This window comes from Stegodyphus dumicola, chromosome 2 (assembly GCF_044657685.1).
Source record: "Stegodyphus dumicola isolate Sdum_Otavi_A_Nest chromosome 2, ASM4465768v1".
Taxonomy (NCBI): Eukaryota; Metazoa; Arthropoda; class Arachnida; order Araneae; family Eresidae; genus Stegodyphus; species Stegodyphus dumicola.
The window spans coordinates 47,666,367-47,681,042 of record NC_140769.1 but is presented as its reverse complement, the minus strand read 5'-3'; the positions used below and the strand labels follow the sequence as shown (position 1 = coordinate 47,681,042).

Sequence of the window (14,676 nt, the reverse complement as noted above, 5' to 3'; positions counted from 1 at the left end):
TCGGTTTTATTCGCGATGGTCCACGCCGGTTCAGCATAGAGCATTACTGGTCTAATTAGAGTAAGATAGAGGGTACGTTTTACGTTAATGTTTAACTTTGATTTTCTTCGTATTGGGTTGTAGAGAGCCATATAAACTCCGCTCGCTCTATTTGCTTGGTAAATAATGTGATCTTTAAAGGTGAGTCTGTCATCTAATAAATACTTGGCTGAAATGCAGGCGGGGATTATTTCGTCTCCTATTCCGATATTTGAATTTGTAATTACATTTCTTCGGTAACGGGAAAGCTGAACAATTTTACATTTTGAAATATTAATTTTCACTTTCCGTAGCTGATACCAGGCGGCGAAAATGTTGAAATGTAATTACAAGTTGTTAAAGGCTAATTGTTGTTTCCTGGATTCCGAAAGTATCACGGTATCGTCTGCATATTTTAAGACTTTGGCAGAGGGTTAGGTAGATCATTAATGAATACATTGAATAATTTTGTGGTGATAACTGATTCTTGCGGAACGCCGCTTGTTATTACCTTCCTCCGAAAGAGAGCATCTCCAACACGAACTTGAAAAGTCCCCCCCCCCTTTTTAAATATGACATAATAAGTTTTGCGAAGCTGACTGGAAACAAGAATTTGTTTAATTTATAAATTATATCTTCGTGTCAGACCTTATCAAACGCTTTCTTGTGGTCTACGAAACACGCAGTCACTCCAATTTTGTGGAAAAATACTTTTGAAATGTATTCGACAAGGTTAAGCACTTGGTGAGTTGTACTATGTTTTCTTTTTCTAAAACCACACTGAGCAGGCTCTATTAAATCTAGTCTTCCTAGGTAGTTTGTTAATTTTCTGTTAAGTGCTCTTTCAAAAACTTTCCCGATGGCAGGAAGAAGGCTGAGGGCCCGATAGCTATCTACTTTTGAAGGGATTTTTCCGGATTTTAGAATTTTAATGATAATCGAATGCTTCCATTGGAATGGATAATAATAGGTCCTAATACAAGCATAAAAATATTTTAAATAGAACAATGCACCTGGGAGGAAGGCTTTTTGTGCACGATTATGTATTCTGTCATAATCACGAGCTTTTCTTATATTCAAGTGTTTAATGATGTCTTCCATTTCTCTGGGGGAGATGAAATCAACATAACTTAAATTTTCTCTGTTTTTGAACATATTACCAGTATTTTTGACCTCTGCTTTGTGTTGTGTGTTGGTCATGGGATTAGGCCTAAAGGTATTTTCGCGTTAATTGGAGAAAACATTTGCTATGTCCTCTTCTGAGTAGTGGGTGGCCCTCATGTGGGTATTAGGAGTGGCCAGTGTCGAATAAAGACTAAACAGTGTCCGTCGTTCGGGGGGGGGCGATGACGCGCTAGTTGGACATTTTGTTAACCGCTTCCATTACCAGAATACTCAAGAGGAAATAATGATATTCCTTATAATATAGTTACGAGTTTCAGCAATTTTATAATTTAAATTTGAAATCTATGCCTCTAAATTTCTTTCTTGTTTCTAAATTTGTAAATGCTGTGTTTCAGAAAACTGCATTCAAACGTTAAAAGTAGTGCATAGCTGTTGCTACTGGCATTTGTGTAGGGTTGTCTAAAATGTCAGTTAACTATATCTTGGGGAATTTAGATCATATGAAGGCAAAAGATTTTTATTTGACTAATAAATAAATTCTTTGTTTTTACTTCATTTTTATCTTCAAGGCCTGAATGTGATGTGAGGGACGCAACCCGACCCTCCTGGCAGACTTTACGTCGCCCTATGGCTAGAGTATATTTTATCACGATTTTAACTCATTTTTACTAAAAAGCGTCGTATAACCAAGACTGTTGCAGTCCGAAATGTATCTCACCATAATACAGTTTACCTTATGTCATTATTTTCTAAAACTGAAATTATAGAACTATGACCAATAATTTAAGAGGTATTTAATCTTGGAAATTTTTTAAATACCAATAATTACAGCAATTATGAGTAAATAATGCTGTTAGTACATTTCTTAGTAATTACATGTTAACATTTCATTTCGTGTAGTTCATGTTTCTATCCAAGTGTTGTGTTCCTTGATAATCTGGTATAATGATTTTTGGGTGTAATAAAATATTTTGTTCTTCTTGAAAAGAATTGAAAACATGAAGTTAAAAGATGACATAGAGAAGATGGATACTATAAAATGTTATAAATTGTTTAGCAGGTTTTAAGAGTAAATTATGATACACTCCAAATGCAGTTTCGTTAAAAATGTATTACTTGCATCATGGTGTTAGAATGACTTTAACAATAAAAAGTGCTGAAAATAATAATAAAAACGCAGTAATAATGAAATTCTAAAGGCAGAAGAAACTTACTAATTAGAACCAAGCATTGAAGTTTTAATAAAATGTATTTTGAATAGATATCCCTATAACTTTTTATGAGTGTTTTATATTTATTTAACTGCTACTCCGATAAAGATTTAAATATGACTTCGTGGCTTGAACTACAGTAAAACAGGTGACAAAAAAATAGGTGTACTTGCTGGTGACTTCAAAACCAGCTGTCATTGATATGAAAATTAAATAATACAGTAGTTAATTAATTTAATTAATATAGCATCTACCACTGAAGCAAACATGCATAAGTTTTAACTGCCATAGACAGAATAACGTTTTGCTGTTACCGTTGTGCAGTTTGTCGGAGATATTTTTACAAGAAGCAAATTAAAAATATTTATTAAGTAAAATGGAATTTACAGTAATAATGAACTAATTTTGTTAAATTCCTTTCTGTTAAATAATAATGCAATTATTTGCTAAATAAAGAGGATCGATATCTCTTTATTTAACAAATTATTGCATTCCTTTTTAACTTGAAATTTGTAGCGAAATATTAAAACTTTAGAGTCTCTGTCACTCCTTCGTTAGGGGCTAAACACCCTACGGCTATGAACGTGGTGTCTAGTGGAGGCTAGATATTTTCACATATAACCTCCCCAACATCGCAACTGTAATCAAGCAGTTAAGCATATACTATTTGCATATTTTACAAAAGATAGTTCCCTCCAATGTATTTCTTGTAGATAAATTTACATTCTTTTAATCTAAGCTACCTTTTTAACTACTTTTGCGTAAATCCAGTTATATGAGGCTAAATATTAAATTAGTGAGTTACATCTAAATATAGTATAACTCAATTTAAACTGTGACCAAATTAAAATTTTATTTCGACCCACCATCACATCCTAGATTGGACTGAACGTACATGGAGGTCTTACTGCTATGACACCAGCAGTAATACCTCCATGTACGTTCAGTCCAATCTAGGATGTGATACTAGTCTACAGGCTGACTTCATGGGTATTTTGTGATTGTATCCCATATGTAACATAAATATAAGTTAAGAGGTTCTTCCATAAAGGCATCTCTGCCCTTAAGCAGATAGCACTAGTAAGCTTTATCTTAATCCTATTATTCCATTCCACTATAATCCAAAATTTTATTACCACGACTTTTGGTTTAGAGAAAAGGTACCATAGCTTACTACTAGAAGAGGAATTAATTGTTTCAATACTTCAGTTTAGCAAATCAAGCAATTAGATATTAGCATCTACAATTGTACAGCATATAATTATCAGCTAACCACTACAACTGGAAAAATATTTTGCACTTTACTTTGGTGTATACACCATTTTTTTTAAAAACTGTAGACATTGGGGAAAAAGGTGGCTAATGTAGATTTCACAGAATTCATCAACTTCGAGGAGATTAACTCATGACTGTATAATGTATTTCTCCAGACTTCTTAGCATATCTTCGTGGTGTAGCGGTTAGCACGCTCGGCGCGTTTTCGAGAGGTCCGTGGTTCGAGTCTTGGCGAGGGCATTGCTCATTTTTCATTGCTCCTACTCCAAAAAAACCTAATGACTCTACAACAGCAGAAACCTTTCTCCCAGCAGCAGAAACCTTTCTAAAACATCATATTTCCTGAAGAGGAGAGATTAATATCTGTTGCATTCGAAATTGTAAAGTTTTATGCAAATTCTAAGTCACTCTAAAGTCTTCTATACTTGATTTTACATGTCAGTTAATTATTACCAAATTTATAACTTAGCATTTAACATTTGCAATCTTCAGTCAAAACTTCAATTAAAGGTTACTCAACCAGCAGCAAGTACGAGAAATAGGAATTTTAACAGCAACAATTCACCTCAGTGAAGATATTTCATTCAGTTATCATCTGCAGTAGCATTAATATGCAGTATCCATTTAGTTCTAGTTGATTTACATCAGTTTCTGCATTCAAGGCGATAAGACGAATCAAAAAATAAAACTGACTCGTTAGGGACTCGAACCAAACATTTGCAGCTTATTTTCTAATGCAAAAAATGCTTAAGTGTTTCGGCGTAAAAATTGCTAGATATTTAAACTTACTCATATATACTTGTATGTTGCACCAAATATTCCTTCAGTTATTTTTGTAAAGCCATGTATCCCTTGAAAACTAATAAATGCAAACGTGGCATGCTTGAATAGTGCAATGAAAAATAGATGCAGTGAAAATGGATTAAAAAAGCAGTTTGCAGCTACTAAAATTAAGCCTGGATTTGGGAAACGTCAACAACATATCGAAAGTAATTTTATCTGATCTCAACCCACACAAAAACTGGTAATTCAAAACCAATTCTAGCGCGAAATTTAACTTAAATATCTCAACTTTAAACTCTTCTTCTAAAATTATAGAAAAAACCCTATCATTTCAGTGTCAAAATCCAATACTTCTTCAAACAGAATTTACCCTCTGGTAGAATAAATTACGATTACATTGAGATTTTCATTCAATTAACCCAGTCGATGTATATCCCAGTTAAAAGGTGTCACTCTTTAGCACAGTAGAAGTAAATTACCCTTTTTCATCTATCTTTCGTATGCAGCGTTTCGATGATAAAAAGTGGAAAGCAACAAAGCGTGGAATTAAATTTTGCGCTCGACTAATCCACAGCTCCAAACTACGCTCTTTTCAGCCTGGAGCGCAGTTAAGTGCCATTCGTAGCTAGATGAATATGAAATCCATAATATAAAGATGAGGCTTTTCAGATACGTAATTCTGTCTCGGAGAGCAAAAGAAGAAAAGTAATAAACAGTTCATTCTTTTTACGCGACGTAATATTTATGATGAATATGCTTGGGAAAATTTCTTTTCATCTGACAGAATTGTGAATTAATCATACTTACGGCATCAATCAAATATCTAATATTGTTTCAAAATTAGATAAAGTATCCGTTATGCAAGAACTTCTGAAAATTAAACGGTACGGCAGGATTTCAATTTATCTTGATAGATAGATTGGTAACTAATGCAAAAAGGATTTTTTTTTTTTTGAAATTGAGGATTTAAGTTCAGTTTAGCTAAGAGCTTAAACGATTTATACATTTAAATATTAGTAGGTCATTACAATTGAAACATTCCGATATAGTTCTTCTGTTCTAAAACGTCAAAGTAAAATGATTGTTGAAAGTAAAAAGCATTTCCTAAGTAGACTCCAGTTTTATTGAAAACAGTGTAGCATATTAAAGTGCATCAGCGATGAAAGCTTTTATTGATAACTCATTTAGTATGAAATAAAAACATTAATATGATATTTCCGAAGGTCTCAGTCTTTAAAAACCTGATCTAATACTGTCGGTATTTCTAAAAACTGGCCTTAAGTTCAGTTATCAGCAAACTTAATGAGCAGGCATGACCGCCGTACGCTTGACCGCTTTTAAAGCTGGAAATTATGACCACTTTACTTTAGAAGCACCTTATAGGTGAGCCACCGTTACTTCCTATGAAGGGATGGACAGTTACAACCTTGTCGTGTCCGGGATTCGAACTCGGGCCTTTCGGTATCGCAGTAGGCTTCCCTATTCTCTACATCGCCTGAGCGGCAGTGTACTTTTATGTACTTTACTTTAACTGATTTATTACTAAAAGTATTTTACTTTTGCTGTTATTAGCTCACGAAAATTAGTGATGTTAGACAATCATAAAACTATTCGAAAGACGCCGGAAAGAACGACTGATGTTTTTCATTCAAGCGCAACCTAATGTTGATATGTTAATTTGCTTCTAGAAAAATATTCTCTGAAATCGAATGTTGAAATACGTTAGAAAGACAAATTTAATTAACGGAACGAAAATTCTGACTCTTTCTTTGTTTTCCTAAAATTCTTCAAAGTAGGAAACATGTTTTGTTTCGGAAATTATTTCCTCAATACTGAGTTGAAGGATCCCTAATAATGGCGGTTCTCAATTAAGTTTACTAATTTAAAAAATTGAATCATTTAAAGAATTCATTACTTCGAGGAAAACCTATTTAATTTTTACAAAACAGAAATACACGATTAAACTTTTAATTAATTCGTGGGGAAAAAAGATTTTATACGAAAGCCTGTATAATTGCCTTATTTTAAGATATATATATATATATATATGTATTAGGAGAACTATTTTTTGTTTGCTGTCTTTTAATCACTTATCCCTTTACTTGAATATCGCCAACATTAAGTTCGTATAAAATGTAGAAAGAATGTAGTATTATCTAAGTTAAAGAGTGTTTTTTCACGTAATTATTTTCTGAAATAATAATATAGCAATTCTGTAGCAATTATATTTATATCTAGTAGAACGACAAAAATGGCGTTGCTAAAATCGGTTCCTCTATATTAGCCACATCCTGTTCTTGTATTCGCACTGAAACTATCAATCTACCTAAATTAATAACATTTTGCAAGGTATTGGCTGGAGAAAAGAACTGCACCAGCTTTTTAACTCCTTAAATATTGATCCTAAACATGTATTTACAAGTATAATTTCTTTTTAAATTAGTGGGGTATATATATATATATACATATTTGGGGGGTGTTACAGTTTCAACATTGGACAAAAGTTTCCTAAAAGTGAAATCGTACTTTTTATAGCGTTATAAGGTATTTCTCCCGTCTTCTTAGCATGCCCTCGTGGTACATGGCACGTATTCGAGAAGTCCATGGTTCGAGTCCCAGTGAGTTGCTCCCTTTCCTTTTTATAGCGTTATAGCGTTATTCCTTTTTATAGCGTTATAGTTCGAGTCCCAGCGAGTTGCTCCCTTTCCTTTTTATAGCGTTATAGCGTTATTCCTTTTTATAGCGTTATAAGGTATTTCTCCCGTCTTCTTAGCATGCCCTCGTGGTACATGGCACGTATTCGAGAAGTCCATGGTTCGAGTCCCAGCGAGTTGCTCCTTTTTCATTTCTCCTGCTTCCAATTAACCTAATCTTTCTACAGTGGCACTCGCCAAATTACCTAATGTCTCTACAACGTAACTATATCAAAAGTCAAATCGATAAAATATTTTTTAATCTGAAATGAGTTTAAAAAACTTTTTTGCCTTTATACGTAAAATTTGTGGTGATTCTCAACAAATACATTAAATGATTAGCTAAAAGTTTAATATTGAATGTTTATAAAGACATTAGGTTTTTCCGAACAGGGAACACAAAAATTCCATTAACACCTCGCCGAGATTTGAATTGCGGATCTTCAGCCCGATTTTGCACCACTTACAACATAACAGCAGACACAGGAAAATAAGAAAAATTACTAACCCAAATGAGCCATTTGAATGTTGTAACTGCTTCCTGCATTTGTTGTCAAAACTGGTGATATACATTGGTAAAAATCTGAAATGGAACTGTAAAACGTCAATAAATTCCTTTTTGTCTATGATAGTAAATTTTAAAGTCTTTTTCTGCAAGCTAAGCTCTTGTATATGCCTATACACTTTTATCTGCTATTACGTTAAATTGAAAATCCTGTTAATTTTGAACTATTAATATAGAATGCATGCTTCACTAAATGAAATTTTTGCTTTATCCAAACTATAAAAAATGTTAATTTGACTTTTACAGAACCGTTTAATCCACAAAGCTGGAACAATGTTCATAAAATCCGCTGCCTCATTTCAGTATTATTTATTTATTTATTCTGTAGCTGCAAGGAAATATACAAAAGCAAAACTCACAAAAATATAATCTGTAGCTATCTTGTCTAAACGCCTCGTAAATCTTAAACCATTAAAATGCTCTGAATGTATGTTTTTTTTTAGAAATAATTACTGTGGAGTATAATACAAGGGCTTATTTACTTTAAGTTAAAGTTTAAATTGTCACTTTCCTCTCTCTTCAGTGTTAACTTTAATATCTTTTAGTCTCAATTATGTTTATTGCTTCAATGACAAACCTTTCATTTTCTGTTATTGCGTTTTCTATACAGTAGCAGTTATTATTGCGAACCACGTCAGTCTAAAGGATTACAACATAAATTCATTATAACCTCAACAATAATTTTTATACAAACATGAAACAAATATATGAAATTTTGTTATTATGCTAACAATTTAGGTGTTTGTTTTCTGTCTAGTATAAATCTACTTTTTGTATCAATCATTCACTCTGGTATTATAACGATAATATGCATTATTGAATAAATTCTTATCATGCCGATGACTAAGTGTTAGGTGAGCTGCTCATATTTATCATTCCGAGGTTATCAGGTGTCGAATTGCTATTTAGTCTGTAATCCCCTTTGGCTTTAGAAAATTTTAGCTGTTGATTCTACAATTCTGAGACGATTTGATTTTACTGTTTGCAGTCCAGACATATTATATGTTACGAAATTATTATTAACTTCTAAACATGCAGGGTGAATCTGAACAAGGGGGGAAAACTTTACGGAGTGATAGAACGCAGCTATGTGAGCAATATTCGTCGTAGAATGTATGGTCGGAGTGCAAACGCCAAGAAGTTAAAAGGGAGTTTTTCACTGAAACATGTAAAAGAATCAACACAAGAATGAGAGGAGGTGCTTCATAAAACATCTTATTAACTGGAATGTAATTGACTTACATGTTCAAAGGAATCGCTCAAAAGAGCTTTCCCGAGCTGTAATACAGGCTTCACACTTGCGCGATATGGACTAACGCACATTTGTGAAGACACCAGGTATTTCCGGAGTATCGCCGGCAACAACGGTGAAGCTGACGACTAGATCCATATTCGTTTCAATGGGGGAATTCGGTAGATTAGGCTTTTCATATGTCCCCACAGGAAACCGTCCAAACACGAGAGATCCGGTCATCTTGGTCGCGAAGGTATGGGACCACCTCGACCAATCCATTGCCTTGGAAATTTCGTGGATCGTATAACCAGTCATCGTCTCGGCAGTCTACGCTAGTAAATGACGTTGAGTGCGAGAACCGACCCTTTTTATGCCATTTGCAATGCCACCTAGCAGCTTGCTAGTTGCATTCCGCCTAGACTTTATATGACAAGTATTGCTTGCTTTCTATTATCCCGTAAAGTTTTGCCCCCTTGTTCAGATTCACCCTGTATTTTTTCTACGCGGTATCGCTTACAGTAGAGATCGAAGCATATTATCAGTCTGTGTGATATAGTACTAACTGCGCCACAATAAGGGATTTTTATTCGTTTGACTTTTTCGTATTTACGCATTTAGGAAACGCATTTATTCTACAGTCTTTTTAATTTGCTCTTCTGGGGGAGGATAATTTTTGAGATAGTTATGAGATCAAAATCATTGCAAATAGTTTAACTTATTAACTGAAAAAATTATACTAGCTTCATTTTTATAATAGATTTCTGAAGAATTGCTTGTTAGAAATAAAAATTATTCGCAAAAGAATTCAAAAGTAAATTCTAAATTTTTTTAAGCCTCAAAGGCGGTTTTTTTTAATCTCTCTGCTTTAAATATCCTACAAGATGGTCATCAAATAGCCTACTGTGCATTTTGATATAAGGATATTGTCTGCTAAAGAAAAGAGATTTTCTACTTCCCTAAATAAAATGAGATATACATCATTTAGATACCTCTAATATATGGTTTCAATTAATTAACAGATGGGTAAAATTTACAATAAGACGAGTTTTACACCTTAGCATCACACATGTTACAAGAGATGATTAAAACCTAAGGAAATCTTGTGTCCTCATCTTATCTGATTTAAATGTCTTAGAGTTAAAAAATTCAAATAAAATTCGCATGAGCATCTGCTGTCTTTATATAGAATTCTTTTCAAGATATTTTACCTACACTGCGGAAAAAAAGAGACAGTTCTATAGCTCCCGTTTTACTTGGCCGATTCATGAAATTCAGCTTGCATTTTTCATGTCTCGAAAGCGCGACTTAGGAGATGTATTAGATTTATATATAGCATTGTTTTAATATAGGTATTTTGACACAAGATTTAAATTTTTCTGAGAAGAAATGCCATTTTTTTTCATATTTCGATTCTACGACTCAAATTATGCCAAACTGCCATGTTTTGTAAAAATCGCTCGAGTACTTTTTAAGAAAATGGTTCTCAAAATTTTAACTCCTTACTGTTAATTGAATTTGATATATATTTATTAATATTTCTTTTTTTTATTAAACTTACTTGATTCATTCTTCCAGAATTCGGAATTTCGGCTTAATCTAAATATAATTCGCACACTTTTTATGATTTATTTTTTAAATATTTTTATAAAGTTTTTGGAAAGATTTTTGTTGTATAACGTATAAAATTTTTAATATCATCTTAAAGTAAATGTATTTCTAAGCATATCTGAAAAATATTCTATATATACGTGAATTCACATTTTAGCCTATTTTGAAATTTGGCGTATATAATATAAGCGATAATAACGAAAATGTGGTTTACGCACTTTGTTAAAATTCTCAAGCATCAGTGAAAAAAAAAAAAAAAAAAAAAAAAAGTAAGTAGGTTACTATAAATTTAGAATCCACCCAATGATTCCGTCATTTTTGGCGCAAACCACAAAATTGCGCCAAGATAAATTTTTAAATTTCTACATAAATCACTCACCAAAAAATACAAAATTTAATATCTAGGCATTATATGAGTCTTAGAATCGAAATATGGAAACAAATTATGTGTTACTTCAGAAAAAGTCCGATTGTGTATCAAATACCTATATTAGAATAATGCTATTTATAAATCTAATATATATTCTAAATCGTGCTTTCGAGCCATGATAAACGCTATTTGAATTTCGTCAATCGGCCCAGAAGAACGCGAGATACAGAACTGTCCCTTTTTTTTTAGTCCAATGGAGCTTTTTCTCTGAAGGACTATTGTTTTCGTTTTGCGATTTTGCGTTGTATCGCTATAAATGTCGGTTTCGCTTTTCAAACTGTTGGCACCAAATGTTAGAGTCCTGCGTTACATTTGAATAAATTAAATAATGAAAAATCTACATAAATATATGTATATTTCTCGCATTGTGATAAAACAACGGTACATACAGCCATCGAATTTTGAATGACGTAATCCTACTACGAATATGGGCATGTGGAAGACCAAATTTGAAATTTGGAATTTGTTTTATTATCGATTTCATATTTTTTAAAACTTTAAGGAATTTTTATTAACAATTCAAGGATTTCAAAGCGAGCAATGACAACGTTCTACAGAAAAAAAAAATTATCTCCAGAGCGCGAGACTCTGTATCGGAAATTCTAAAGATATGCTCTATTTAAAATTATTTAGCCGGAATTTGTTTTATTATCTATTTCATATTTTTAAAGCATTTATGAGTTTTTGATCAAGGAACTCAACATTTTCAAAGCGAGCAATGGCAACACTTTACTCCCCCCCCCCAAAAAAAATCTCCAGCGCGCAAAATTGTGTATCATAAATTATAAAGATATGCTCTTTTAAATGTTTTATGATATTGCTGTTGGATTTAATTTTATCGTTTAAGTGCGAAAAGCATGATATTTAATAAATAAAGGTAATTCATTAAACATTAAAGAACGACCCTTTGAGTGTAATTTTACATCTGAAAGCTTTCATAGTTTTTCATAACTTTTTATTATTATTATTATTGTCACTATTATTCAAAATTTGATTTATGGTTTTGGAACTTTAATCTTTAAATGAATTTTCAACAGAATTTTCCAAAATCTCTCGATTTTTATTTGCCATTTGACGTAACAGAATTATTTTAAGTATAAGACTGATTTTGCATTGTTAAAAAAAATCGACTAAATAATTTGATTGATATTGAATCGTTGAGACTAAAAAAAGGAAAATGAAATAAGGTATTTTTTATAAAATAATATTTTAATTTAAACTGATAAAATAATTAATGAAAGAAAAGAAGAAATGTATCATACAGTTTCATGGAAACAAAAAATTATAGTTTAGTTTAGTTTAGTTTAGTGACGGAGGACGTGGGCACCACCCCTTTACCATTATGGTTAATTGGTTTAACAAAAAAAAAATATATAATTCCATACACAGAATTCATCTACAGTTGTATATCGTGAACAATAAAATCTCTGTCATCCAAAAAAATGGCATCCAAATAATAAGCGCATTTAATTTCGAAATTATAACCCGTTACCGTTAATTCGTCAAGAGTACTATTACGCTTTTATTATTTGTGATATAAAATCGTTGATGAATTTTGTAAAGAGAATTACTTAATTTCTTTTTCCCACGAAAGTATATGATAAATTATGTTCTTTTAGTTCATTAATTATTTTATGAGTTAAAATATAAGCTTAAAGCATTTCCTTTCATTTATTTTATTATGTTAGAAACTTCTGTAATTTAGTCTTTGCAATTATATGAACCTCTTTACTTCTGTTATATTTACTTCTGCTATACTTCTTTACTTCTGCTATATTACAGAGTTTATCATCTATGCCGTGTGAAAATTGACAGACCATGCTTAACAAGATTTAAATGTAGCTGCCTAGCAGACCAAAAGATAAAAGAATAAAACATATTTCTTAATAATTTACAGTGTTAATTTCTTTAATATATTTGCTTGATAAAGTTTATGATAGATATTATTTATGTATTTGGTAATAATGTCCATTTGCGCAATTACTGCATTTCAAAAAATACATTAAATACCATAAACTATGTCTTTTGGGCCGAAATATTAATTTGCTCGCCTTCTAACAGCGAATTTTAAGAAATTTTTAAACATAAGTCAAAAATAAGTGCCAGCACATTATGACTCAAATCTTATTATAAAAATGATAAGTATAATTAATACTTAAAAATAATTCAACGCAGTTATCTGAATCTGTTAAGAAAATCAAAGGCGAATTTTATCGAAGCTAGCTTTACACTCCAGTTTAAGCAACCAAGAAAATGAGAATTTTACTTTAAAGACAAAAGTGATTTCTTTGAACTTATAAATCTTAAATCTCTGAAACAATGCATAAAGTTTCAAATTGGATAAAAAGTACCTTAACGAAGTTCTTCACGTAATACCACTCATTTCGCAAAGATTTGCAGTGTTCTGTTTCTTGGCGATATTGTTTTCAATGAAATATAAGAGTTATCATTAAAATGCATCATGGAATTTATTTTTCTTTTCACATGAATGGCAACGTTACTTGATTCTAGAAGCGTAGGAAGGGGTAATTAAGTTGCCATGGTGATTTACAGGACTTTTAAGTGCAACATCGGAAGCACTTGCGTAATCGAAGATTCCTACAGGATTTATGCATCTTAAATCAACGAGGAAAGTCAGGACTCCATGAATTACATCCGAAACAATGCAATAACTTTATTTTTGCTTGTTACATACGAAGGAAAATAATAACATTTCGGTGGAAGAGTCTTACTTTTTTACACTCCAGTAAACATAATTCTGAAAATTTCAAATATTGTTTGCATTATTTCTTTGTATGTTCAAATAATAAATCTGATAAATGAATGTACTTTGCAAATACCATGTTTAATTCGGAGTCCAGAAATGTATCTTGTCTCATTTTGGAAGTATAATCTTAACATAAATTTTAAATCGATTTGTCATAAAATTTTCTTTTTGTTTCAGACCTTCCTTATAAAAGAAGACCAAGCATTCAAGAAAGTAAGTCAAACCATTAATTTATTTCATTTGTCTCAAAGATGTTGTACGAGCTTTTTTTATATACATTTGTCTCAAATTTTCATAAACAGATTTTTTGTGTGTTTTAAGCAGCATTTTAAAGTTTACCAAAATATTATTTCTAACCCAGTAAGACTAATTTAGTTTTTTTAATTTTAAATGGGAAAATAATTAACACTGTTTAGCACAAAATGTAGCAACAAAATTTTATACCCGAATCCAGTTTACAAATGTTAAGTTTGTTTAATTATAAAACTCTTTTTATTAACTGATACTTTAACTTATTACAGTGCTTTAAGCAGTATGCACTCAATATCCTTTCAAGAATACCAAATGTATGGATGTATACATTGCTTAGAAGCCAGGAATCTCGTTTTACAGATAGATCCCAGCACTTTGCGAGGAGGCTAGAACCCAAAACATGCTTGTAACTACTTCCATTTCGAAGGTTTACCTAATCATTTCCATAAATGTTAACAAACAACCGAAATACAAAGGGAAATGATTATAATGTACTAAATTAGTCATAAAAATATTTTATATACTAATTAGTAAGCTCCCGATTTTCTACCGAATCTAATAAAGCTTTAAATTAAAATGTCAAACTAACCATTTGAAATGACTAATGTTCAGCGTCCAATCGTTATTTTCGATTATCAATGATCTCTCTGAAATACATTTTTCGATTTGTTAATAGTGATGCTAACTCCTGAAGTGCATGGAGAGAACTAAAATG

At 31.7% G+C, this 14,676-nt stretch overlaps 1 protein-coding gene across 1 annotated transcript in view; it reads left to right on the top strand.

Annotated features, from left to right (window-relative positions):
• Positions 1-14,676, top strand: part of LOC118193620 (agrin-like) — a 777,240-nt gene that overhangs the window by 291,469 nt on the left and 471,095 nt on the right. Inside the window, exon 2 of the mRNA XM_085810647.1 lies at positions 13,887-13,922. Within this exon, the coding sequence (XP_085666773.1) occupies positions 13,887-13,922 (36 nt within the window). The remainder of the gene's footprint in view (positions 1-13,886; positions 13,923-14,676) is intronic.